This window comes from Marmota flaviventris, chromosome 5 (assembly GCF_047511675.1).
Source record: "Marmota flaviventris isolate mMarFla1 chromosome 5, mMarFla1.hap1, whole genome shotgun sequence".
Taxonomy (NCBI): Eukaryota; Metazoa; Chordata; class Mammalia; order Rodentia; family Sciuridae; genus Marmota; species Marmota flaviventris.
The window spans coordinates 34,759,111-34,785,929 of record NC_092502.1 but is presented as its reverse complement, the minus strand read 5'-3'; the positions used below and the strand labels follow the sequence as shown (position 1 = coordinate 34,785,929).

The 26,819-nt window shown below is 42.6% G+C and overlaps 1 protein-coding gene and 3 non-coding genes across 6 annotated transcripts; 1 reads left to right on the top strand and 3 right to left on the bottom strand.

The window, feature by feature from the left end:
- Nucleotides 1–5,836: 5,836 nt before the first annotated feature.
- Nucleotides 5,837–5,909, bottom strand: Trnav-aac (transfer RNA valine (anticodon AAC)). The gene has a single exon. It is a non-coding gene; the product is annotated as a tRNA-Val (tRNA).
- A 5,867-nt stretch (nt 5,910–11,776) lies between these two features.
- Nucleotides 11,777–11,849, bottom strand: Trnak-cuu (transfer RNA lysine (anticodon CUU)). The gene has a single exon. It is a non-coding gene; the product is annotated as a tRNA-Lys (tRNA).
- A 519-nt stretch (nt 11,850–12,368) lies between these two features.
- Trnav-cac (transfer RNA valine (anticodon CAC)) lies at nt 12,369–12,441 on the bottom strand. Its single transcript has one exon. It is a non-coding gene; the product is annotated as a tRNA-Val (tRNA).
- A 1,808-nt stretch (nt 12,442–14,249) lies between these two features.
- Trim41 (tripartite motif containing 41) lies at nt 14,250–25,804 on the top strand. 3 transcript variants are annotated; one of them, XR_003585344.2, is made up of 7 exons: nt 14,251–15,361; nt 20,401–20,496; nt 22,593–22,823; nt 23,344–23,366; nt 23,565–23,692; nt 24,150–24,972; nt 25,354–25,442. XR_003585344.2 is itself a non-coding variant. In XM_071612125.1 (6 exons), exons 1-6 carry the CDS (start codon nt 14,555–14,557, stop codon nt 24,749–24,751), a joined length of 1,887 nt encoding a protein of 628 aa, XP_071468226.1. In that variant the 5' UTR covers nt 14,251–14,554; the 3' UTR covers nt 24,752–25,804. The 3 variants fall into 3 exon arrangements, 2 of the variants coding, with proteins under 2 accessions (XP_027810805.1, XP_071468226.1); XM_071612125.1 differs by having other exon boundaries at nt 24,150–25,804; XM_027955004.3 differs by lacking the exons at nt 23,344–23,366; nt 24,150–24,972; nt 25,354–25,442 and having other exon boundaries at nt 14,250–15,361; nt 23,565–23,657.
- Nucleotides 25,805–26,819: the final 1,015 nt, after the last annotated feature.

Here is a 26,819-nt window from a genome sequence, read left to right as displayed (position 1 = left end):
AAATTCCATTACTCTAAGAAGAGGAATCACACAATATTTATTCTTTTTAACTGTCTTATTTGACTTAGAATAGCATCTTCAAGGTTCATTCATAGGGTTGCATCTGTCAAATTTATTTCCTTTTAGGGCTGAATAATATTTCATTAGAGGTTTATGTCTCATTTTCTTTATCCATCCATCTGCATATAGATAATTGGGTTCCTTCCACCTTTCTGCCATTTTGAATGTTGTTAGGACCTTGGGTGTGCAGATACATTTGAATGCCTGGTTTCACTTCTTTGGGGTATATATCCAGAAGTGGAATTGCTGGATATGATATTTTTTGTTAAATTTTTTGAGGAATCACCATACTGTTTTTCACAGAGACTGCACCACAAAATGGGTTTTTCTAAAAATCTTTTGAGTAGAAAACACATTATGCAGTTTAAAAATTCAACATCTATAAAGATATTTAGTGAATATGGCTTAACTCTTCTCCTTCCACTTTAAGTAACAAATTTTGGTTTTTGAATATATATATATATACTCGTCCAGAATTTTTATGTGAATTCAGTTTTATTTTCCTCTATTTTACACAAAAAGGTAATTATGGCTCTGTTAAGTTTTGAAGAGCTATTCAAGACTTTAAAATTTTCCTCAATCTTTTTTGCAACTGTACAATATTCTAATGTAAATGAATATTTAATAATTTGATATTTATTAAGTCACTTACTCTGATATTTAATGAATGATGAACATTTACATTGTTTCCAATTTTGTTATTACGATTAATGCTGAAGTTAATAAGCTTGTAGTAATTATTATTTTACACTTTGGACTGTATATCTATGGGTTTAATTTCTAGAGGGACATATACTAGGTCAATGTTTATATATAATTATAATTTTATAGGAATATATAAAGTGCCCAACAGTGATATTTCCTCCCACTAGCCATAAATAAGATTGCCTGTTTCTCAACTATCCAGGGGGCAAAACACCACTTTACCAACAAATCTAAGCATGTGACTCCCTCCCTTAAAACTATCAGTGTCCTTCACTACTGTTCTACAAGATAAAACCCACTGGGAGGCCTACCTACACCAAGAACTATAATCCCTTTTTTGCCTCTAACAGGGGAGTACTCAGATAAAAGATTTTGAAAGTTATAGTGTTGCTTTCATTTGTGGTTTCTAATCCACCATTGTTTTTCTCTCCTGAGGCCCATTTCTGTGGAGGCTACTATGCTTTCTTCACTTTCAAAGCTAGGACATTTTGAAAAGGCCTGTTCAGTTTCTTCTTACTCTGCAAATTTTCTTCCTTGGGCAAGAAGAGTCCAGTTAAATATAAGAAATCAAATTAGATTAATTATAATTAATTAATCAAATATATGATTTTCTGTTGGCCTTTGTGTCATATACAGCATACATAAATTATTTCATCACAGATATATTTTGTGAAGTGGTCTACAACAATAATTTTATATATAACTTATAGGTAAATTATTTGAAAATTACTTCAATCAGCCTATCTATGGATATTCTGTAATTGTATCCTACCCCCACCATGGTACTAAGGAATGAACCAGGACCTCAGGTATGCTATGAAAGCATTCTAATGAACATTTACTTATTATTATTTATTTTATTATTATTACTTATTTATTATTTTATTTTGAAACTGGGCTGGCTAAATTGCCCAGCTGGCCTTGAACTTGCAATTTTCCTGCCTCAGCCTGCCGAGTAACTGGGATTACAGACATGTACCCAGCCAGTATCTCTTTAATAGTCACTGGTTTCCCTTTACTAAACTTGAGAAAATCATTCTCCCAGTGTCTATATCTCATCAGGAGAGATAAATTAACCATCATCAAATGCTAACTTCATTATTTCACTGATGTTGATATAACACGTGGATTTAAGGATACTAGTGTCCAGATAAAAGGCAAGTGTCATGTTTTTACTGGTGTTCTGAGGAATGTGATTTTGGGGGCAAGAATGAAACTGAAATTCAACCACAGCAACATAACTCTAGAGGAATGCCTGCAACAGGAAGAGTAGCCAAAAAGATGACCCCAAATGACCTGCTCTTCCACTCTGTATTAGGACCAACTGGATTAAAATCAGTGGATATTTTGGGAAACCTCCCAGCTTATGGCTGTCATTTGAGATATTTAGTCTCTAAGGGGGAGGGAGTATGTTTGTCAACATTGAAAAGAATACATACTGTCTTTGTGATTAGTATTCAATTTATTATAGCTGTAAATTTTAAAACCTAGTTTTTCTTAAGGCTTTAAATTCAACTTACAAATATTGGTGGGTGTTTTTGTTTGTTTGCTTTTGGTATTAGGGATTGAATCCAGGATTACTGTACCACTGAAGTTAGACCCTAGCCCTTTTCATTTTTGGTTTTGATACAGAATCTCACTGAGTTGCCCAGGCTGAACTAGAATTTACAATCCCTCTGCCTAGAGGCTAGAATTATAGGGCTGTGCCACATGGTGACCAGCTTCTACTATTCTTTTTCTATAAAGCTAGTACTTTTTGAAATAAGAACAAGCCCTGAGAGAGAGAGAGAGAGAGAGAGAGAGAGAACAATCCCTTTCAATGGTTCTTCCATGAAATTAATGTATTAATGTTACCAAAGGAGTCATCCTGAATATATAAGCAATTGGTCATATTCTACAATTACAAACTTGATATTTCTGAATTTCTGAACCTTCATTTTTGGTTGAGGAGATAGAGTCACTGAGATGAAAGTAGATCGCTCAGCTGAAAGTAGATAGCCATATCTGAAAGTCAGATTTCTGCTCTTAATGCTGTAATCCATAGCACTTCTAGAAATCTTGGGCATATTGTTTATATATAATCTTTTGAATAAAGCCTCTGCCTTTACAAATTCCATACTGAGGTTTTTAGTGTATGCCTTGATATCCTGAGAATCCCCTAAAACTGCAGATCTAATGTCCTTCACTCATTTTTTTTTATACATTTGCAAAGCAAAAACAGTAAATGGCATGGGTGGAATGATCAGAATATAGATTCAAGGAAGTATGGTTTCTTACCCTCCTGACCCCCCTGTTCTTCCCTCTGCTTTCAAACCCTCTGAAATGCTTCTTCCTCAGGGCCTTTGAACCCCTTGTTTCCTCTCATGAAGGCTTTTTCTCCAAGATCTTTGGAAGATTGACTCTTTGTTTTCCTGATTTAGCTCATTGTCTCCTCTTCTGATTTGTCTTTCTTGGATCCTCTCTCTATCCTTTGTTTACTTGCTACTCTATCCGATCACATTCATTAAATTTCTTGCAGTCCTATCACTCTGAGATTATTTCTATATCTGTTTAGTTGTTTATAGCCTATCAAAAGGTGAACTTGAGGAGGTCAGAGACCTTTTTCACAGCATTGTAAATGAATAACTAAATGAAATTTTCCTTTTAACAGTGGCATAACACAGGTTTATCATAAGGATGCAATTTATCAATATATTCCCAGAACCAAGGACAGGGACAAGGACTGTTCATTTATGGAATTGGTAGCTATTAATATTCTTTTATAAACTTCAAAGGGCTGCAGAGTAACAAAACAAACTGAGTCAAAGGCCAATGGTCAATGAAGTGACAATAAAAGTTTAGTTCACAAGATCTGTGTGGATTACAAAGAGAAGATCAAGATAGGATAGAGCATGGTGAGAGGTCAAGGGTAGAGATAAAAGAGGAATGGTGGAAATGTAAAATTTGTTGAAACTGGGTGATACAGGGCTGGGGTTGTGGCTCGGTGGTAGACTGCTTGCCTAGTATGCATGAGGCACTGGGTTTGATCCTCAGCATCACATAAATATAAAATAAAGATATTGTGTCCACTTAAAGCTAAAAGATAAATATTCAAAAATAAAAAAAAAAAAGAAAGAAAGAAACTGGGCGATACATACTTGGGGTTTCACTATACCATTCTAAATTTTCTAAGAAAGTTTTAGCAACAAAGCAAAAGGAAATATGATTACTTTCGAATGAGAGGTTAACAATCTAGGTAGACAATTTTGTAGGGAATAATGTTGAAAGTTTGTGTTTGTTTGTTTTGTTTTTAAAGGCAAGCAAACCCACACTGAGGTAAGAGAAACACTTTGAGCCTGGGCAACATAGTGACCCCTGCCTCAAAAATAAATAAATTGATTAAAACCCATGGAGATCCAGCAAAGCTGCAATTAAATGTGAATTCGTATTTGAACTATTTCCCTAGGTACTTGCAAGTGGGAAAGCCAGGAATTTTCATCTCTATGCACTGCCCTGCCACCTAGGTTTGGCTCTGTTACTGTTTTTTGCTTGTTTGTTTTTAAGTTTTAGGTGTAGATAGATACAATACTTCATTTTATTTATTGTGTTATTTTATGTGGTGCTGAGGATCAACCCCAGTGCCTCATACATGCTAGGTAAGAGCTCTACCACTGAGCTACAAACCTTGCCCTGGCTCTGTTAGTCATTACTTTAGAAAAAAAAAAAAATCTCCCTAAACATTCCCCTTTATAGGTAAGAGAAAATTACAAAGGCACTGAGTATGTGTGGCTTTCTGGAAAACTCAAAGGGCAAAACAAAGAGTAACAAAACAACCAAAATTACAAAGGCACTGAGTATGTGTGGCTTTCAGCCTGTCAGGGCAATGCTAAAAAGGCAAAGAGGCCAGTATAAAATGGCTTGCACTGAGAAGCAGTCAAAAAGAATTAACTGAGTCAGTTAATTAAAACAAGATAAGTCTAGGAAAGCTGTGAAGCTATAATAAAAAGTTAGCATTTAAGTGTATCCAAATGAAATATGATTCAAAAGAGGCTGCTTCCAGTACACCATGTTGCTCAGCCTAACTAGTCAGTTGGTGTTAATTGTGTTACTTTGGGTAACACTAGGAAGGAAAACCAATGAGAACTGCATTGTGTTGACTGAGACATTGATCAAAATCCACTTGGATAAGAGTGACAAAAGACTGAATTATGGTCCTGGCCTCCCGGGGTTCTGCGATGAGCTAAGGAGGTCACTTTGGAGAGGGTACTTTTGGAGACACGCTGGCTGTCCAGAGCCTGGAGTGGGGGCATGTACCTCAAAAAATAAATAAGATAAGATAAGAAAGACAGACCTCAGGCTCCTTTACGGCGGTTTTGGAGGCGGTGGTTGTCGCGATCGCCACCTGTGCGGTGCAGCAGCGGCTAGTTTTTACACACCGGGCTCTTTTTGGAACTCGCTAATTTTCCTCTTTCCACCCAGCCACTAGCAATCTGTGGCCAACGTACGCTACTTTCTGCATGTTTCACTTGAATTTCTCTCTGTACGCTGCTTCTTTTCCCTTTCTCTGTCCCTGAGTTCCGTCTTCTCGGTCCTCTAGGCTCCTCACCTTTCGTGACCAATTAACCCTTTCGTTGCCCGTGTAAGCGGAAGCAGTAATATTACTCATCTCAAAGATTGTTAGGTTCCACAGAGGGAAACGGGATGCGTGGAGGACGTTGTAGTTACTACTACCACTATTGTCCTCCCTGTAAACACTTTCCACCAGCTTGAACTTCCCACATACATTTCCAAACTATTATTTCTTGCGCTTCTTAATATTTCATTGTCGTTACATGGCATTCCTTGGAGGCTGGCTATATTTGATCTTCCAGGACTCGGAACATAAACTGGAATGACGTTAGACCACCCTCTTTGCACTCACAGAGCTAGACCTATATTAAACTCGTAATGAATTGAAAGACAGGAGCATAGATAAAACTGTAAAGAAGTATGGATACATTCCAACGACGAATGAGTAAAAGAGTTTACCAATCAGAACAACAACAACAAAAAAAAAAAAAAAAATTGCGGCAGCCAAGTAAGAAGGAACAGCTGTTTCCGCCCGGTTTCGAACCGGGGACCTTTCGCGTGTTAGGCGAATGTGATAACCACTACACTACGGAAACTGATGGCTGGCGTGGGCATTTCCGTTAAGTTTATAAGATATGTTTAGAGTCACCACCCAGGTTCCCAAATCCCACTTAGTCAGGTCAAATGATATTTACCAAACTACAGAGCAACCCGTCAGCAGGTAGAGAAGTCAGCCATATCCAATAATTTTTTTAAACAAATAAATAAATAAATAATAAAAAGGAGAAAAATGAAACTGACTAACCTTGCAGCGGGAAAGGTAAATGTGGCTGAAAAGGTGAATGTTGCTAAAACTGGATAATCCTCCCTGTTGGTTGTTTTTGTTCCAAGGAAGAGAACAAGTCTGTTAAAATATTCACATAATTTATACTTTATTGACAGTAAAGATCGACAGGGTTTTTTTTTTTAAATGAAAAATGCAAAGTATATGACATTTTAATGATTCGTCAAAATGTAAATTAATGTGAATATAAAGTAAAAACAAATTATTTGTATATATGCTTTCAAAAAGTTTATTTCTTCTAATATGCAAAAGTATTAAAAATGGGGGCTGGGCTGAAGCTCCAACATAGAGTTGTGCTTGCCTTGCATGCATGAGGCCCTAAAAATATTGTGTTCATCTACAACTAAAAAAAAAAAAAAAAAAATTAAAAAAGTATTAAAAATAAAGGGAAATTGAAATTAAAGATTATCCAATTTTAAGTCAATGTTATTTAAATGAAGCTGTAATTTTTATTAAATTTCGAAAACCTAATGAAATTCTTAAGTATTTTATAAAAAATAAAATCCAAAGGCTGGAGATATGGCTCCAGACTCTATTTGCAGGATGAAAAAGTAGTCAATATACATTTATATACATGTATGTGCTACTGTTAGATAGTAATTAGTAATGAGCGAGAGTTTACCTAACATGTGCGAGGCCCTAGGTTCAATCTCTCTTTATGGCTGAAAAATAAAATAGAACTTGTCAATCCTCGCATTCAATATACAGAGTGGGATGAGGCTTAATGTATGTTAAGTATAGGTCTGTGTGAATCCAAGTTTAGGAACATTATCTTTTGTTCAAATGATTTTCTATATCCAAACTGATTCTAGAATACCTTGGGAACCAGATCCCTTCTCCACCAAGGTGTAGAGTGGAAGCCCATCCAGTTCCCAGTCTGGCTTCTCTGGTCAAGGGCACCATGGGTCCCCAGGTGGCCCAATCTTCTTTTATTAGACCATGTGCTGAATTTGACGCAGATTGATCTCTCCCTCCTTTTGGCACATTTGGACTCCCTTGGCCTTACTTGTTTGTTGCCCTCCCTTGGCCTTACTTGTTTGTTGCCCTCCCTTGGCCTTACTTGTTTGTTGCCCTCCCTTGGCCTTACTTGTTTGTTGCCCTCCCTTGGCCTTACTTGTTTGTTGCCCTCCCTTGGCCTTACTTGTTGCCCTCCTATCCCAACTCCTCCTCTAAATTACCAGAAGCCATCAAATTGTATCTCCTCATCTGTGGCTGCAGCAGTGATCATGTTCCCAAGTTTCAGATCCATGGACATGTCGCACGGTATCTCACATCCAACCTGTTCAATATATATTTTTTTTTAATTTTTAATGTTTATTTTTCAGTTTTTGGCGGACACGACATCTTCGTATGTGGTGCTGAGGATCGAACCCGGGCAGCATGCATGCCAGGCGAGCGCGCTATCGCTTGAGCCACATTCCCAGCAACCTGTTCAATATTGAACTCATCAATTTTTTCTCTACCTTGTCCCTCTCCTCCGTATTCATTCTCTGATCTCTATTATAAAACCACTTGGATGAAAAAAAAAAAAATCTGGGAGTCCCCTCATCTTGCAGCTGGTACAATCCCTTCACTCACTTGTACCTCTGGCTGCTGCTAAGTTCCAGCCTCCTGTCTGAACACATGGCTGTGTTCCTACAGTTTCTCTCTCTCAGCAGTCTCACTCCTCCTTTACACCATCCCTGAAAGAATTTCACTAAAATGTAAATCAGAGAGTGGTTTAATTACCTCAGCAGCCATCAGCACTACCAAGATAGAGACCGAAGGTTTCACCAGGGTCTCATGTGTTTGTAAGTTCCTCTGAATTGTTGAAAGCTTGCCCCCTTTGTGCTGAGAGTGGCATGGGTTACTTACCTAGTGGGTCATCTCAAATCCAACCTGGCCCCAGAGGCAGCAGTGAAAGAGGTGAAGAGGAGAGAAAGAAGGAATTGTAGCAAAAAGTTCTGACCTGCATGTACTAGGCTTGTTCAGGGTCAGGGAAAAGAAACCGGTCTACTTTGACTTCCCCTTAATGAAAATGCCAGAATCTTTTATGACTGTTTTCCAGTCCCAGTAAAGGTGGTAAGAAATGACATTGAAAACCACAATCTGCAAGCATTTGTGGCAAAAGAAATGGAGTGGCATGTTTTGACTCTAAAATAGTGCTTTACCATTGTAATGAATTGGATGGGAAACTCAATTCATAATTTCATTCATAGTTTCAGAGAAGTCAGTTGAAGAAAATAATGGAAAGACTGGCTATTGTTTAAGAAAATCATTATAACCATTACTAGTTTCAGTTGGTAACAGACAATTTATTTTGTATTTTATAGATACAATGGAGTATCTATACTGTGTCAACTTTCGTATAATAAAGAAGGGGGAATGACAAAGCACACATTTATTCACTCATGTCTTCAAGAGAAATATTAGAAGAATATACTTCAAACAAATGAGATTGGTGGATGGGAATGGATATGTGGATGTGAATGAAGTTATACTTCTTTTATACTTCTTTTAAGTAGATTTTCTGTAATACACTGTCCTTTAGAAAATGCCCCAAAACAGAAATAAATAAAACCAACCAGGAGGTAGGGGGGAAATAATGTGGAATACAAATAATAAAATACACCTTATTGTATTACAAATAAACAACATAACTATACTGAAGGACATAGAGAAGATCTTAAGTAATTCTGGAAAATAACATTTCAATTGTTTATTACACCCATACACAGTTCAAACTCTTCTCTAACACCACCAGCTTGTGTGTACCTGGATATTCCAAACTGAGACTACATAACTATCTAACACTAGCGCATACATGTATATACATGCCATTGGCCCAGAGGCAGCCTGAAAGAGGTTGACAACAGTATAGATACTCCATTGTACTTTTTTGTCTTTTAACTCATTATTAACTACATATATACACATGTATGTGCTACTGTTAGATAGTAATTAGTAAAGAGCAGTGAAATGTGAACCAATAACATACCAGGGCCATGAGGTTTCTTTGAAATTGACCTTAATGAACAATGAAGTAACTTGTAGAACAACAATAGGTATACTAACCCTGAGAATAAACAGGTGGAAACAAAGGAAGCTGATTAAAAAATAAGTCAAGAAAGATCAATGGGGCTAACTCCTGGCAGGTCCACCGAGGTCATTATAAAGTCAGGATTTATGGTCACAGGTTTCTCAATGTATTTCAGAATGAAAGTTTCTTTAGTATTGCAGGTACACTAAGGTAAATTTGTCCAGTCACTGACCCAAATACCCACATTAACACAGGACTGACTTGTAAATGAATCCCATCCCCTCCAGTATATTGACCTCCCTGACAATTCCAGAGAGGACCAACAGGGGTCAAAAACTCCCCCGCCAGATGTGATAAAGGAAATAAACATCTGACTGGCAAAGACTGAATCCAGTTCTTCTGGTAAATATCAATTTGGAAGCAGCATTGTTTCCTTGGTCATCCTTTGCTTGAAGAGGACCACACTCTTGAAGTTATTCTTTGCTTGAGCCTTACTTTGCTTTCACTTCTAATAAAATTCTCTTGCATTTGTGTGTGTGTGTGTGTGTGACTGTAAAATTTCTTTAATCAGAACACAAGAACCGAGGTTTGAAGCTTCAGCTTCTCACTCTTCTGTGGCAGTAGGACTGTACTAGCATCTCTGCCTATTTAATGAATCCTGACCCATTCCTGACAGACTACCCTCATAGCATAACAATATCAAACTCTTCCTAAGACTTCTGAGTCTGAAGGTGATGCTATTCTTTCCTTAGCAAGTTTAATAAACTAGCTTTACTAGACTTCTCTTGTGGTCTGGAGTATTAGCGTGGGAGACTTAGGGGTAAAATAGAAACCAGACTCTATTTGCAGGATGAAAAAGCAGTCAATGTAAACAAATTAATTTCAACCAAAGTTAAGGAAAAAAATTGTGACTTATAAATGGAGGATATTCGTGTTAGTATGTGTCGTGAGAATGCTGTATTATTAACATAGACCAAACACATTTGTGTCTTTCCACAACATCAGAATTTATTGAATAGCAATAAATTCACTGGCTATACCACTTTCATCAATGGCAGTTCACTGAATACTTGTAGGTCACCTGGTAATCATAACTGGGCAATCTTGATTTCTATTATCTGTAGAACTCAAATCACGTGTCACACTTCACACAAATACATATGTATGTTTGTGTATGTATGTGTTTTACAGAAAGGGTTAAGACATCCACAGGGGTTCAGAAGGCTGAACAGAGAGCAAAGGCAGAGAGCAGATATGAATATACTGTAAGTAGTCAGATAAGAATACAAACCACCCAAAGAACTTGTTCATGGTGCAGAGTTACAAGAACAAGAACTTTTTCTAGGCCAAGTTCCCAATTGATGGCACAGTGTCAGCTTGAGATGTCAGCTTGGAGTGGGACTTGCCTCACGGGTAGGAAAAACTACACTCAGCTACAGCCCAAGGTCAGAGATATGGAGTTTCCTGAATAAGGTTATTTTCTTGGACAAGGCTCATGACAAATGATCAGGTAATGGATTCACGCTGCTACTGTTTTCTCTCTCTCCGGTCTCCTCCTTTTATGGGTCTCAATCGAAGGGGTGGCTTCCTTTAGTGTTCTGCCGCAGTCTGTCTGGGCACAAAATAACCGAGCCACCACAAAAGCCTTGTAGATTCAAACAGCAACTCTTTATTCCTGACCTCTCACCGGCTCTACACACACGTTCTGCAAAAAATACACTCCCTCCACCAGGCTCTGCATACCAATTCTCTCAGAACCCCTTGAGAACTCAACGGGAACTCAAAGAGCGGGCGCCTGAGGCAACAGGATAGGCCCTATTCCCAACAGGATCCACCCTAAACCTGGAGCCACCTTAATCCAACAGGATCCACCCTAAACCTGGAGCCACCCTAATCCAACAGGGCCACCTTTCTAAACAATTTCAACCCCAAAATGCCATGCGTCATTTCCAACTTGGCTATGGCTCTCAGCAGTGTTCAATAAACTTATGGGCCTGGTTTTTCTGATATGAGTTTGATATGCTTATGTATCCAGGTACATCTGATTAATTTCACAGGCAGTCATTCTATTAGCACAATTAGTTTATCAGTTTATGCCTTATGGTTGTGCCAGCTGGTGTTTACTTGTACAAATAAGGTGTGCAGTCATTCCATTGCAGCAGTTTAGCTCAAAATGGAGTGGCTTATGAGAAACTACAAAATGGAGAAATAACGGTTCAAGCACAGCCTGAAAACTGCTCAGTGCAGAATACAGCCTACTCTCCACAATGTTTCAAAATACAAATAAAGGAAGTAAAGTGGATGCAGGAAAGCATGGAGCAATATCTCCAAAAGATGGACTTGATCCAAAGAGATGTTAATTTGATGAGGATCTCATCACTCTAAGAGCCTTTCCTGAGGAAAGCCCACAGCGGTAGAACTTTTTTACATTCCCTTAGGGAAGAGGGTGCTATGGTAGGGACTGTACTAGAATTTCTGCCTTCCTTTACAGCTACTAGAGAGTAAGGGGCATCTGGCTCTGGCTCAATAGCTCAGGAAAGTATCATCAAATTGCCTTAGAAAGGCGGGAGCCTCTCTCACCTTCCTTCAAAATTACTTCACGCCCAACGTGGGGCTCGAACCCACGACCCTGAGATTAAGAGTCTCATGCTCTACCGACTGAGCTAGCCGGGCACGGTGAATTGGCTTTGGTGTTGTGTTCCAGGAGACTGAGATCTACTGTCAGAGGCACACATAGGTTTTTAGAAATAACTGGCACAAGATTACATAGAACGTACTGTGCGCAAGATTTGATCCTGGGGAGTCTAAAGCCTACGGATTCCTCTAGAAAAGTTGCAGGATAGGCTATCTGAGGAGAAGAGAAAGACGATCCCAGCAGCTCGGGAGGCTAAGGCAGGAGGGTCTCAAGTTCAAGGCCAGCCTCAGCAATTTAGTGAGCGTAAGCAACTTTGTGTCTCATAATTAAAAATAAAAAGGGATGGGGATGTGGCTCAGTGGTTAAGCGTCCCTGGGTTCAAACCCTGGTACAAACAAAAAATTTAAAACAAACAAACAAAAAACCCAAGCAGGTGAGGTGTGAGACATGGATTTATGTTTGAAGCTGTGAGTTTAGTTTTGCTTTAGTCCAGTCTCATTGCCCGTCTCCTTAAAAAGGAACCCTTAAAAGTTTGTTTAAGGAACCCTTAAAAAGCTTGTTTCCGCCCGGTTTCGAACCGGGGACCTTTCGCGTGTGAGGCGAACGTGATAACCACTACACTACGGAAACTGCCTGCAGCCAGCTTTGATTATTATATTCCTGAAGCTGTAGATCTGCGGGACTACAAGCCGCACGAACCTGGAACTCTATGGGAACAAGGGGCTTCTGCCCCTGTAGCAGCCGGCCAAGTTCTGTCCAGTTCCTGTACCCGACGTCTCTGTCACAGCAGCTCCTGCAATTCCTGGCATATAGAATGTTTCACCACGAAGGTTTGTGGTTTCGGCGCGTTCACACAGACGTCCTCAGAGGCCCCGGCCCACCTCCTAAGGAACCACGGTGATCACCTGAAGTTTTTCACAGAGTAAGTTTTACATGCCCCACCCTGGTATCTCTGTGTCCAACACCTGCTGGGTATTCTGTACATGAATCATGGTCCAGTAGTTTCTTCCGCCATTTAAAAAATATTTAAATGAAGCATCAAATATTATTTCTATCGCACAAAGAATCTATTCGGCATAGATGTTCTGGGGACCAGGCATCACTTTTACCAATATACCCTGGACAAGACTTTTTCAAGTAAAACCAGTCCTATAAGTCCAAGTCTAGCCCTTGTTCTTAGATTGGGACTCCACGAATGAAAACCTCTAAGTAGTTGTGGTGCGGAGCAAGAGCGGTGCACAAGCGGCGCACAAACGGTGCACAGCTCAAAAAAGTATTTGTTGAATGAATCAATGACACTTGGAAAAATATCTTTAAGATAATAAATGGGTTTGATTCAAAGTTCAAAGGATACAGAACTACATGTACGGGAAAGTGTTTTTCTTACTTACTGCTTTCATCCTTTCTGTGGAATACTACTTCTAGAGAAACTCTACCAGTAGTATTCCATAGAAGAATGATAATAAAGGGCAGCTAACTCTTATATCGTTCTTATCACGTGCTAAGCAATGTTCTAATTTATACATGAGGTTTACTAATTCTCATAAAACTCGGAGGTAGGAACTATTGATTAAGCGCAGGAATATAAAGCTATTAATTTATTTTACATTCGCCCTCTACCCTTTTTTTTGTTTGTTTTTAACAGATGGTAGTATACTCTGCACTTTGTAACTTGGTTTTTGTAAATTTAATAAATATTCTGAAGAGGATTTTTTTTTCCATGGCTAAAGAGCGTTCTACTATACGGATGTAATGATTTGTCACTCTTCCTTAGTAGGGAAGTTCACCCAAACATTGTGACTGTGACCGGTGGTCAGTTTTTAAAATGGGCGTGGAAATGCCAACAGTAGTAAGGGAAAGGTGGTATGTCTGGCTCCACTCCCACAGTACTTCTTCAGGCTCCACCTCCCGATCCGACTAGGAAGGACCCTCTAGAGTGTCAAACAACAAAGTCTTCTGCCTAGAAGGGCCGGAAGTACTTCAGGGCGTTCACCGGAGTCGGCCCCTCTCTTTCCGCCATCGGCTGTGGGAGTCCTTGCTGCAGTCGTCCTTGCTCGGTCGGTAGGATGGCGCCTGGCCGATGCGGTCATAGCACCGAGAGCAGACAGCTGCCAAACGCTCCCACTGTCCCCCGTAGTTTCTCTCCAGTGGCGGGGGATGGAGGTGGGCAGTCCTTCTGTTCTGTGCGCGTTCCCGGCTTCCCTGCATCACAGAGACGAGGGCCTCCACCGTCCTAGCTTCCCGCCCTGTTCCCTAGTGTCTGCTAGAGCGTCTCCTCGCCGTTTCCTGTTACCTTGGGGCCCCGGGGGGTGGGGTGGGGGGGGAAGAGGGCGTAGCACGATCGGGGAGGGAACTCGAGAGCTTGGGTTGTGCGCAGACGCCGGAAGTGTCAGGAGGGAGGCCGGAAGTGAGGGGGCGGGGCCAGGAAGTGAGGAGGGGCGGGGGTTTATGAGGAGGCCGGGGGAGCGTTGGGGCAGATTTGCACTCAGGGCCACCTGAGGGACTTGTCGGTGGTTCTCAGCTCTGTCCCCTCCACTCGTAGAGACACGGTTGTCGTCTGGGAGTAGGGAACTCTTTGGAGGGGTGGGTTGTAGGGAGGACATTTCTCTGGCAGCGCTTGAGGGAAGGTGTGAAGGGGCAGGACTGGGGGTGGGGCCGGGTCGCCAGGGCGTCTGAGAGGGAAGACCCCCGCCCCCCCCCGACCCCCCCACCGCACATCTACACTGGCTGACTGGACACTAAGATGGCTGCCGTTGCCATGACACCCAACCCTGTGCAGACCCTTCAGGAGGAGGCGGTGTGCGCCATCTGCCTCGATTACTTCACGGACCCGGTGTCCATCGGCTGCGGGCACAACTTCTGCCGAGTGTGTGTAACCCAGTTGTGGGGTGGGGAGGATGAGGAGGACAGGGATGAGTTGGACCGGGAGGAGGAGGAGGAGGAAGGAGAGGAGGAGGAAGTGGAGGCTGTGGGGGCCGGAGGCGGGTGGGACACCCCCATGCGGGAAGAAGATTATGAGGGCGAAATGGAGGAGGAGGTCGAGGAGGAAGAGGAGGGTGTGTTCTGGACCAGTGGCATGGGTGGGTCCAACTGGGACAACATGGACTACGTGTGGGAGGAGGAGGACGAGGAGGAAGACCTGCACTACTATTTGGGGGACATGGAGGACCTGAGGGGGGAGGACGAGGATGAGGAGGAGGAAGTGCTGGAGGAGGACGAGGAAGAGGAGCTAGACCCCGTCACCCCACTGCCCCCACCTCCAGCCCCTCGGAGGTGCTTCACCTGTCCCCAGTGCCGAAAGAGCTTTCCTCGGCGGAGCTTCCGCCCCAACCTGCAGCTGGCCAACATGGTTCAGGTGATTCGGCAGATGCACCCAACCCCTGGTCGAGGGAGCCGTGTGAATGAGCAGGGCATCTGTCCCAAACACCAAGAAGCTCTGAAGCTGTTCTGTGAGGTGGATGAAGAAGCTATCTGTGTGGTGTGCCGAGAATCCAGGAGCCACAAACAGCACAGTGTGGTGCCATTGGAGGAGGTGGTACAGGAATACAAGGTGAGACAAGTAAAAAGTGCAGATGGAGTTTAGTGGGGTTAGAGAACTATTAAGGGGAACTGGGAAAAGGAAACATCTGTACTTCTCAGAGTACCTCATGTTCTGGCGAACTGATTTTCCCTCTCCAAGCATTGGCACCAGGGTGGGTTTGAATGAGAAGAATCCTGTACACAGACAAAGCAGATACAATGAAGCAGACCTGGGAAGTAAATAGGGCAAAGTGAGTGATGTCAGATCAGTGGGCTTTGTCTTCTGGGAAGCAGGGCACTGCTTTTCACACCTCCATTGTTGCTAAGTGTAGGGGTGCAAGTGACAGGTCTCCAAGGCTTTACTAGCACTCTCATTTTCTTTTGGATGAGTCTTAAGTCCCTTCTTGACTAAGTCCCTTGGGGTAGAAAGAAATGGGGATTTCAAAGAACAAGAAAGGACTTTGAATGAAACAGGAATATAGAAATGCTAGTATCATATCCAAATGTACTGCACTTGCCTCCTAATGGATTCCATACCACCCTGTGGTATGGCTTGGTTCCCACCTCAAGGTCTTTGGTCTACTCTGTACAGGTCTGTTGTACTGACTGGAAAAGAGAGTGGCTTTTAAGGCAGAAGACCTAGCTCTGCCTTACTATCAAATCTTGCTCAAGTATCTGAGTATCTTTGAACTTTAATTTCTCCAGAATTGATAGTTAATATTTACTGGGCACTTATGTAAATTGGGCACTTTTCATGGGTTATCGTTTAAAACTTAAAACCATTCTATAAGTTGATATATTTTCCAGTTTCATTTTACAATATGGGGAACAGTCAGAAAGGTGTAAATACTGTACCATGGGCCACGAAGCTTTAGTAAATTGTGGACTTGGTTATGGCTGTCCCTCTCCCTGGGGTATACCTGTAACAGTGTCACCACCATTTGTATGTTTGTTTTTAGTTTGACTTTTCTGTCATGTGAACTTTCTTCTTGTAGTCTGATTTTAGTTTGATTAAGGTCTTGTTCCCTACCTCCAATTTAACTTTTAGGTTAAAAAAAAAGATTTTTCTGAGAGATAGCCAGCACAAATAACATTACTTTTTTCTTTTTTTTTTGGCTATGAGGTTGAACCAAGGGCTGCTTTACCATTGAGCTATATCCCTAGCCCTTTTTATTTTTTGAAACAGGATTCTTGCTAACTTGCTTAGGACTCTAGCAAGTTGCTGAGGCTGACTTCAAACTTATGATCCTCCTGTCTCAGCCTTCCAAGTTGTTGGAATTATAGGCATGCAACACTGTGCCAGGCCAAATAGCATTACTTTGTAATGGTCTGGGTGGATTTGAAGGAGTGAGATCAGAAGGAAGGCAGGGTAGCTTCTGTGTAGTCTGCACAGAAATTTTTTCGTTTGTTTTATGACTGTGTTTTACCCCTTCTTCTGATTTCTTCAGTAACTTTATTTAGGGGTTATTATCATTACCTCACTTTTAGAGTAATAACTCAGCTCAGTGTGGTACAGCTAAGATAAACCTAAAAAAAAAAATAAAATAAAAAGAGAAACCCAGATTGCCTCATCTCCAGGAACCATAAATAACACAGCATGCTGCCATTAAAGGAGGACCTCATCTCCTTGCACACAATGATTGTCAAACCTGCCTGATTATTAGAGTTACTGGAGGAAGTTTTCAAAAGTACAGTGGGCAAGGCATGGTGGTCCATGATCATAATCCCAGGCACAAGGATTGCAGGGTGGAGGCTACTCTTGGTAATTTAGTGAGATCCTGTCTAAAAATAAAAACTAAGTATGTAGCTCTTTGATAGAGGACAACTTGATTTAATTTCTAGTAATGCAAAAATAATAATAATAATAAATAAATAAAGCAGCTTCTACCACTAGAGATTCTGAATCAGGTAGGGTACAGTGGTACATACTTGTAATCCCAGGAGACTGAGGCAGAAGGATTGCAAGTTTGAGGCCAACCTTAGCAACTTAGTGAGGTCTTAAGCAACTTGGAACCCTGTCTTAGAATAAAAAATAAAAAGACTTAGGGTTATAGCTCAGTGGTAAATCATCCCTGGGTTCAATCCACAGTATCAACAAGACAGAGACTCTGAATTAATAAGGAGAATAGCTTTAGAAAGCTCAGCCTAGCAGGGAATTGCTGCCCCTTAAGCCCAGTCTTTTTTTTTTTTCCTTTTTTGGTACTTGGGATTGAACTCACGGGCACTTAACCTCTGAGCCAGATCCCTGGTCCTATTTTATATTTTATTTAGAGACACGATCTCTTAGATCCTCACCATTGCTGAGGCTGGCTTTGAACTTTGGATCCTCTTGTCTCAGCCTCCCTCCCATTCCACTGGGATTACCGGCGTATGTCATTTTATTTTTTATGTGGTGCTGAGGATCGAACCCAGTGCCTCACACATTTGAGGCAAGTGCTCTACCACTGAGCTATAGTCCCAGCCTAGCCCTTTTTATGTTTAACCTCAGCCTTTCAAGTAGCTGGGATTATAGTCATGTACCACCATACTCAGGGCTGTCCTTCTCTTTTATATCCTCTCAGCTCCTAATTAGGTGAACCCATAATACAATGTGTGGTCACTTTGTTAATTTATATTAACCACATCTGTTGAATGTCTGCTGCTGCCAAAAATTCTTTTACTAGGTTCTGAAGTGGATGAGGAGTTAAAAGAAATTATAATCCTTTTCCTTGATCGGTTTACCAGGCCCAACAGTTTTGGAAGCCAGATAAACACATTTAATATGACATTAACTAATCAGCAAATGTAGATACATGCTTTATTATGTAAATCTAATTCAAGTGATTCCTTTTCTGATTTAGAGACTTTTTTTTTTTATAGATGGGTAGTTTATTCTTATATGTACATGTGCATTAACTCGGCACACTGTTGTTTTGTAGAAATATTTATTGAACAGATAGTAGTAACAAATGATGCATAAGTAAAGTCCCTAAAAGCTGAAATGTCCTTGAAATTTTCTCTTAAATAGTACTCTATTTGGGTTTGTGCTTAAGAATTTTTTTTGTCAGTGATTTAGGAAAAATATTGAAAAATATTGGAGGGAGCAAGGCAAAAAATAGAAGACGTTAAAAAAAAAAAAAAGGAAAGAGCAAATAGATACCCATTGTGGTATCTCTAACAGCCCTTTAAAGATAGACTCAGAGCCAGGCATAATGGTGCATATGAATTCCAAATTAATGGAGTAGAAATACTGATTGTACAGTGGAGAAATATAAAATAATATTAAGCTGGATGTGGTCATGTCTGTAATTTCAGCTACTGGGAGGCTGAGGCAGAAGGATCAAAAATTAGAGGCCAGCTTTGGTAACTTAAACACTGTCTCAAAATAGGAAAACGGTGGGGGACATAGCTCAGTATGTAGAATGTTCCTGGGTTTAGATGTGTGTGTCGGTAGTGGTAATATCAAAATGCAAAATTTTGTGTGGCTTTTACTATTTTCATGTTATAGAACGACTGCCATTTTATTGTTACTGTAATTTTTTCTTTACTTGTGCAACAACTGCCTTTTGTAATCTGGGTCAGTAACCCTTTTAGTGCAAGGGTCATTACTAGGATATTACTGGCAGCTGACAACTTAGATAGCAAATACTAGATAGCATTTGCAGGTCTTTGCCACATGCCAGATACTGTGCTAAGTATACTATTCATGGGATAGATTCTATCCCCGTTTTTAAGCTGAGGAAACTGGAATTGTGGCTTGCCTCAGATCACCCAAGTGCATTCAGGCCCTGGTTAGTGTCTAGGCTTAAGGTTTTCTATCCAGTATTTTCCCCTAAGGAAAAGGAGGGAGCAAGGCAGAAATAGAAGACATTAAAAAAAAAAAGTAAAGAGCTAATAGGTTGGACTTACTCACCCATTCTGGTGTCTCTAACAGCCCTTTAAAGATAGACTCAGAGCCAGGCATGGTGGTGCACACCTGTAATCCCAGCTACTGAGGAGGCTGATGCAGGAGACCAGGTTGTGAGAACCTGTCTCAAAAAAAAAGGTGGGAGGGGACCTCCTTAGCTCAGTGATAGAGTGCCCCTGGGTTCAATCCCCAATATGGAAGAGATGGGGGCAGGAGAAGGAAAAGACTCACTTATAAACTGTTAGACCACAAAAGTTAATGTGCCTAATTGCTGTGAAAGTTAATAACTTTAGGGAAGAAGGGATTTTTGCTTTTCATTTAGCAAGTAATTGACTGTTAGAGAAAACATAAGTACAGAAATTAAGTGGGGAGGGGACCATGCAATATCTGGTGGAGAGGCACACTTGTGGGAAGTAATATAAAGGTTTTATTCCAGATCCTTTGGGATCACAGAGGAGGTTGGGGGCAGGAAGAATCAGGTTAGGGAGCTGGGTTTTAAAGTAAGAATGCCTTAGGCTAGGTGGGGAAGGATAATCCCAGGCAGGGGGAACAGCAAGACATTATACTCAGCCTGGGGTTGGGAGGCTGAAGTAGGAGGCTTGTGAGTTCAGAGCCAGCTTCAGCAACTTATCAAGGCCCTAAGCAACTTAGGAGACCCTGTCTCAAAATAAAAAGGGCTGGGGATGTAGCTCAGTAGTTAAGTACTTCTGGGTCAATCCCTTGTACCAAAAAAAAAAAGAAAGAAAATAGGAAAAGACAAGTACTTTTATGTGACTAAATGAAAGACTATAGAAAGGATGAAGTGAGGATAGAAATGTAGGGTCAGATCACTGGAAATGGTGGGAGATCACCAAAAGATTCTTAACATGGGTATAAAATCATCAGAAAAGTATTCAAAGATGAAGATCATTTATAAGGTGGAAAGGACCAAAGTCAGGAATACTCATGCAAAGACTTCCATGTGGTAGAGGCTCAAGGCTTGTCCACCCCAACTATTGGTTTTGGACCTCTGTAATCATAGAACCTCATCTTTAGAAAATGTACATGAGTTCAGGGGAGGATTGGAGGCCTTTATCATCATGTGAGGGAAGACAGGAGGAAGGGTTTACTTGACACCTGAGGTGGGGATATCAGGCTCTGAAGTACAACCCCCACCTTTAACCTTCTCTTTCCCATTCCCTCAGACCAAACTGCAGGGGCATGTGGAACCCCTTAGGAAGCACCTGGAGGCTGTGCAGAAGATGAAGGCCAAGGAGGAGAGGCGGGTGACAGAGCTGAAGGTGTGTAGATGTCCTTGAGTAGGCTGACTGGTTCTATGGTCAGGGCAAGGAAGATAAGCCTGCTTATGCTCACAGGTGATAATGAGATCCCCTGAACACAGGACAGCCAAATATGGGAGAGGTGTAAATACTTTCCCAGGGATGTAAGGTGATTGGGGGGTGGGAGCACGAGGTGCTGTGAGGGGACACGTTCCTTTCTCGATTCTAAAATGGAGTGAAAACTAATGCCTGGCTTGGTAAGGCTGGGCACCTGGCTCAAGGCTACAGAGCAAAGCTTTCTACCAAGAAATCTAACTCAGCACTGGATGGCATAGAGGGCAAAAGGGGGAAAAGCCCGCACAGCAGCTATGAGAGAAGTTCCAGTCCTAGCATAGATGTAGAGAGTAGACAGAGCATCCCTGATGTTGAGAGGGATGTGGTCCTGGGAGGCTTGTCTCGGAAGAAGGCTAAGGTATGTAAGGGAAGGGAGGAATTACTGAATATTAGCATTGCAGAAACTGATATAGCTCCTTGTCCAGTGTTTCTTGCCCTTTTTCATCATTGCTCACCCTTCCCCAAAGAGTCTTTTTTGATATTTTCCACTTACTTGCTACTTCCTGACCCTCTGCCTGTTTTTATAAGGGCAGCAAGTCCTGTTGGAATGGACTAGCACTGTGAGATTCAAAAACCAAGCTAGGACATCTTCTGTCCCTCTTCCCCTCCCTCCCAGTATGTAACTTCCCCAACCAGAGTGTGGGCCTTGTCACTTCCCAAAACCATACTCATCGCTGTCTATACTTTAGAGATTCTGCTGCTGGCAAATACAGAATCTGAGTCTGGGAGTTAAAGAGCCACCTTGCCTCTGTCCATATTGATAACTTTGGGAATCTCTGGGATTGGGGGCCAGGACCTTGAGTATCTTTGGAGCAGAAGGTAAAACTGATGGCTGCTTCCCTCACCCAGTTGGCTTGCCCTCCCTACTCTGGCCAGTTATTTTTACCCAGAGAATGTCTCCCACTGATAGTCATGGGTGAAAAGTATGCCCATCACCCAGGATGGTCCCAGCACAGGCAAATGGGGTAGGACTAAGCAGGGGTGTTTTTTTTGTTGTTGTTGTTGTAGGATATTAAGTAAACTTTGTATCTGTGCATTCCATATCCAACGTTGAATTGAAAATATGTGGAAAAAGGAAAAAATTACATCTGTACTGAACATGCATGATATTTTTCCTTTGTCATTTTTCCCTAAACAATATAGTAGAACAATTATTTGCATAGCATTTATATTAAGTAATATAAATAATCTAGAGATGTTTAAAGGATATGAGAGTGTATGTGTAGGTTATATGCAAATACTATTTTATGTAAGGGCCCCTGAAACTTGGGGAATCCTGGAACCAATTCCACTTGAATACCTTGGGACAACTATACCTTCTAATATCATTGATTTTGCTTCTTGGCCCATGAAGTGCAAAATACTAACCAATCTTTACTGAAGAAGCTTGCTGATTATTGATCTAGAGCACTTAGGTGACTTTTCTAAGGTCACTGAATAGCAACATAGTGAGGACCCTAAGTTGATGTCTTGATTCCTGAATTATCTTACTTACTGATGTCAAAAAAATTCTTACCAGGTACCTACTCTTTAGTTGACACAGTCTGATGACACTATAGCAAACAGACAGGAATTGGGCATAATCCCTGCTGGTGGGAGCTTACAGTGCCTCTGGGGAAAATAATTTTAAAGGATACTTGACTTTATTTTAAACAGCATTTCCAATACTGTATATGCCATGGAAAGATAACAGTGATATTTATGGAGATGGTGCTGATTAGATTTGGAAGGGAGAAAAAGCTTCTCAGAATATGTAAGCTTAGACTGAAGGGCAAGTCAAGTTAGGTAGACAAGGTAGAGAGAAGCCTTCCAGGCAGTTGTTGGTGCCATTGGGACCAGTTGCCAGGGAAGTATGTGTAGGAAGGAGAAGGAACTGTGATTCTTCTTGGATTTGAGGAATGTAGGGCTCCTTTGCTTTGGATTGAGAGACAGCAGTTAGAAAACAGGAGATTTACCTTCCTATACATTCAGTGATATCACCCATCCCCTTCGCATCATTCCAGAGCCAGATGAAGGCAGAGCTGGCTGCTGTGGCTTCAGAGTTTGGGCGGCTCACACGGTTTCTGGCTGAAGAGCAGGCAGGGCTGGAGCGGCGCCTCCGAGAGATGCATGAAGCTCAGTTGGAACGTGCTGGAACAGTGGCTAGCCGCCTTGCTGAACAGGCTGCCCAGCTGAGCCGCCTGCTGGCTGAGGCCCAGGAGCGGAGTCAGCAGGGGGGCCTGCGACTACTACAGGTGAGCACTGTGCTCCTTTCTACCCTGCCTGTCACCTCCCCAGCTCCCTATTTGCCCTGTTAGGCTGTGTTCACCATTACCTCTGCCCAGAGCTACCTCTTCTTTCCGGAAGAACTCACAACAGTTTTTAACCTGAACACCAAAAATGGTTTTTGAGGCTGGAGACAATGTTAAATGTGGTGTGTGTAACAGTTCTACCCAATGAAAAGAAGGAAGAATTAGATCTAGAAGGAGGATGAATGAGAGTTGAGGAATGAATTTTTAAAAAAGGTGACCAAATCATATTATGAAATTCTGTTACTGGGCTTTCAGCTGGATGAGATGTTAGATATAGTCAGACATAGGGATGTATGATGACACATGCATGTTTATTAAGGGCCTTGAGGTCCTGCTTCTCCCTTCCTGTTCAAGTGCAGACCTTTCTCTGGCTGGAGATTGGGAGAAAGCAATGGTCTCTGTGCAGCTGACATTCTCTTTGTCTCTTTCTCCCTCTCCCTCTTTTTGTTTCTGTTATTCCCAGGACATCAAGGAGACTTTCAATAGGTGTGTTCCCATTTTACCCTTTGTGACCCAGTGATATCTGGTTCCCCATCCCTGCCTCTCTTGGGTATCCCTCTCCTCTCCTTCCTTCCCCAGGACCTGAGTTTCTGCCTCCTGGACCCTCCTCTCCTTCCCCTCAGCTTCTACTCTTCCCTCCGGGAATATCATGGTCCCACCCCCTGCCCGGTCCCCTTCCTCCAGGTGTGAAGAGGTACAGCTGCAGCCCCCAGAGATCTGGTCCCCTGACCCGTGCCAACCCCATAGCCATGACTTCCTGACAGATGCCATCGTGAGGAAAATGAGCCGGATGTTCTGTCAGGCTGCGAGAGGTAGGGAGGTCACCTGTATGACCTTCCTTTGCCTTTCCCTTCAAAGACCTGAGATTGGGTTCTGAGGGAAGTTGGGCCATGGGGGTAGTGCAGGGGGCTGAGGTGGCTCAGGCTATAGGTAGACCACACTGAAAATTCAAGCCTAGAATAACTTCTGTCATAGCTCAGGTAGGTTGTGGGGGTGGGGGTAGGGACAGGATGGATGAGGTGGCAAGAACAGTCAGGGACTGGGGAATGGCTATCAGGTGTCCTGGGAACAAGATTGGAGAAAGGGGTGGAACTCATAGGAACCTGAGCCTGTCCTGTAAACTGGTATGGGGAGGAGCTGAGGAGAGCTAGATGGGATCGATGGGGGTTGGGGGACAAGGAAGGTACAGCAGGAAAGACTGAACCTTTGGAGTTGGCTTCTGATGGGGAATAGTGTTCCAGCCCTGGCGTATTTGTCCTCCCTCCCAAGTGGACCTGACGCTGGATCCTGACACCGCTCACCCAGCCCTGATGCTGTCCCCTGACCGCCGGGGGGTCCGCCTGGCAGAACGGCGGCAAGAGGTTGCTGACCATCCCAAGCGCTTCTCGGCTGACTGCTGCGTACTGGGGGCCCAGGGCTTCCGCTCTGGCCGGCACTACTGGGAGGTAGAGGTGGGCGGGCGGCGGGGCTGGGCGGTGGGCGCTGCCCGTGAATCAACCCATCATAAAGAAAAGGTGGGCTCCGGGGGGTCCTCTGTGGGCAGCGGGGATGCCAGCTCCTCACGCCATCACCATCGCCGCCGCCGGCTCCATCTGCCCCAGCAGCCCCTGCTTCAGCGGGAAGTGTGGTGTGTGGGTACCAATGGCAAACGGTACCAGGCACAGAGCTCAACAGAGCAGACACTGCTGAGTCCAAGTGAGAAACCACGGCGCTTTGGCGTATACCTGGACTATGAGGCTGGGCGCTTGGGCTTCTACAATGCGGAGACTCTAGCCCACGTGCATACATTTTCAGCTGCCTTCCTGGGCGAGCGTGTCTTCCCTTTCTTTCGGGTGCTATCCAAGGGTACCCGCATCAAGCTTTGCCCTTGATCAGCCTACCACCCGCAGGGGCCCCTCTGGTCCGCACTAGGGGGGCGGGTGGTGGTGGATGATGGCCCGTAAGTTTGGGGGCTGAAAGGCTCCTCCCAAGTTTGTTACTGCGTTGCTTCCTGCTCCCCCTTGACCCCAGGCCCCTGCTTCTCCCTCTAGGAGCCTAAAGAACCTTCCTGGCCTCCAGCTCGGCCTACTCTCACCTACTGTCTGTCCAACAGGTCTGCATGGGTCCCTGATAATGAGAACAGCTGCCTGCCTGCCTGGTCTTCCCTTCCTGTCTGCCTAGCCCAGTTCAGCCCAGCCCTGGGGTCTAACTTTTGAGTAGGGGATGAGAAGAGATTGTAATTTCATCCCTTAACTTCTTTCCCCACCCCTACTCTTAAACCTTGTCAGTTCTGGGGCTGGAGGGTTTGGGCAAGACTCATAACATCCCCATTCCAATTCCATCTTATGGTGCAATTTTTAGCTAAGGATTTGGAAGTTGTTTTGGGAAGGCAGGCTGGGCAAAAGGGTAGAGCTGGGTAAAGAAATGTCTACTCTCCTGGGGAATAGGAGGGATTCTAAAACTTTCCTTCCATCCCCAATTTCTACCTCCATAGACCGGCCAGAATTTAGCTTCAGTGAGAGATCTGGGATGGTCAACATGATTGAAACTACATACCATTACATCACCCAATAAATTATTTTCTCCCCTTTTCCCAACACTGAATCTAGGAGCAAAGCTCACCCCACCCTACCCCTGTCTTCACTGCCAGGCTTCTTTAACCCTTTGTTCAATGGAGTTGCTTTCCTCAGTTTCCAGCCTTTCCCCATGACTTTTATTTCCCTCCACTTGGCAAAGTCTGATGGGGAGCCTGGGGACAGGGACCAGGGGTTTGGATCCCTGGGAAGGAGAGCCTTGGGTATAATCTATTTTTCTAGTAACCCCTTGCCTTCTGTCACTTGTCAGCTTTTGTCCTCTGCTTTGATGGCTGAGGACAATTCATGTTCTTGGGGGGGAATGGGAAGGTGGATTGTGTTGCAGAAATAAAAATGTTTATTTGCTTCTTTTGTGGAGTCCATCTCTCCAGTAGATACGAGGGTGCAAATCAGAAGTGATTTCTTAGTATTGTAAAATTGGCTAAGTGCTTCTTTCCTGTTCCAGCAAAGATTGGGATAAAAATTTCCTATTCTAACACCCCCATTTATTGGCACAGCATTCAAAATCTATATGTAAAGATCATTTGTTACCTTGTACTACCATACTGAGGGTCCATAGAAGAATAAAGCTTCCCCTGGGAATCTCCACAAAATTCAAGTGACTATTTTTGTGGAAACTATTTCAAAGTTATATGAGCATACCAAGTTAAGTTTGAGGTTAGAGGTACCCTAATCCAAGACTGGGGTTGTGGCTCAGTGGTAGAGCACTTGCCTAGCAGGCATGAGGCACTGGGTTTGATCCTCAAGCACCATATAAATATACAGGTATTATATCTACCTACAACTAAAAAATATTATATACACATATTATCCCACTACTTATTCAAGGCCAGTGTATGCAATTTCAAGATCCTGTCTTAAAGAACTGGGGGTGCAGCTCAGTGGTATAATGTCTCTGGATTTAATCCCTAGCGCACACTTTCTGATGCTGCCTAGTTTTTTAAAAAAATTGTAGGCACAGTGGCATATGCCTATAATCCCAGTGGCTGAGGAGGCTGAAATAGGAGGATTGTGGGTTCAAAGCCAGCCTAAGCAACAGTGAGGCACTAAGAAAACAAGTATGTCTCTAAATAAAATAAATACAAAAATAGAGTTGGGGAATGTGGCTCAGTGGTTGAGTGCCTGAGTTCAATCCCCAGCACAACCCATTCCTCCAATTTAACCAAGGACCCAAATTAATGGAGATACGGTAATCTGAGATTTCAAAGTTTCTTGAATACATCTTTGGAGAAAATGAGAGAAAACGTAAGGAAACTTGGTATTCCTAAATCAACTGCAACCGTTTTGAAGTAATCCATTCCTTTCAACTCAGTTTCTCTAGGCCTAAGGTAAGCCTTATTGGGGGAATATTTGGGAAGCTTCCCTA

Excerpts from the sequence above, each read along its gene's own strand:
- Trim41 (XM_071612125.1), top strand. The coding sequence starts at position 14,555 with ATGGCTGCCGTTGCCATGACACCCAACCCTGTGCAGACCCTTCAGGAG. Across the intron at positions 20,497-22,592 it reads GGCGGGTGACAGAGCTGAAG|AGCCAGATGAAGGCAGAGCT; the intron begins GTGTGTAGATGT and ends GCATCATTCCAG. Across the intron at positions 23,367-23,564 it reads ATCAAGGAGACTTTCAATAG|GTGTGAAGAGGTACAGCTGC; the intron begins GTGTGTTCCCAT and ends CCCTTCCTCCAG.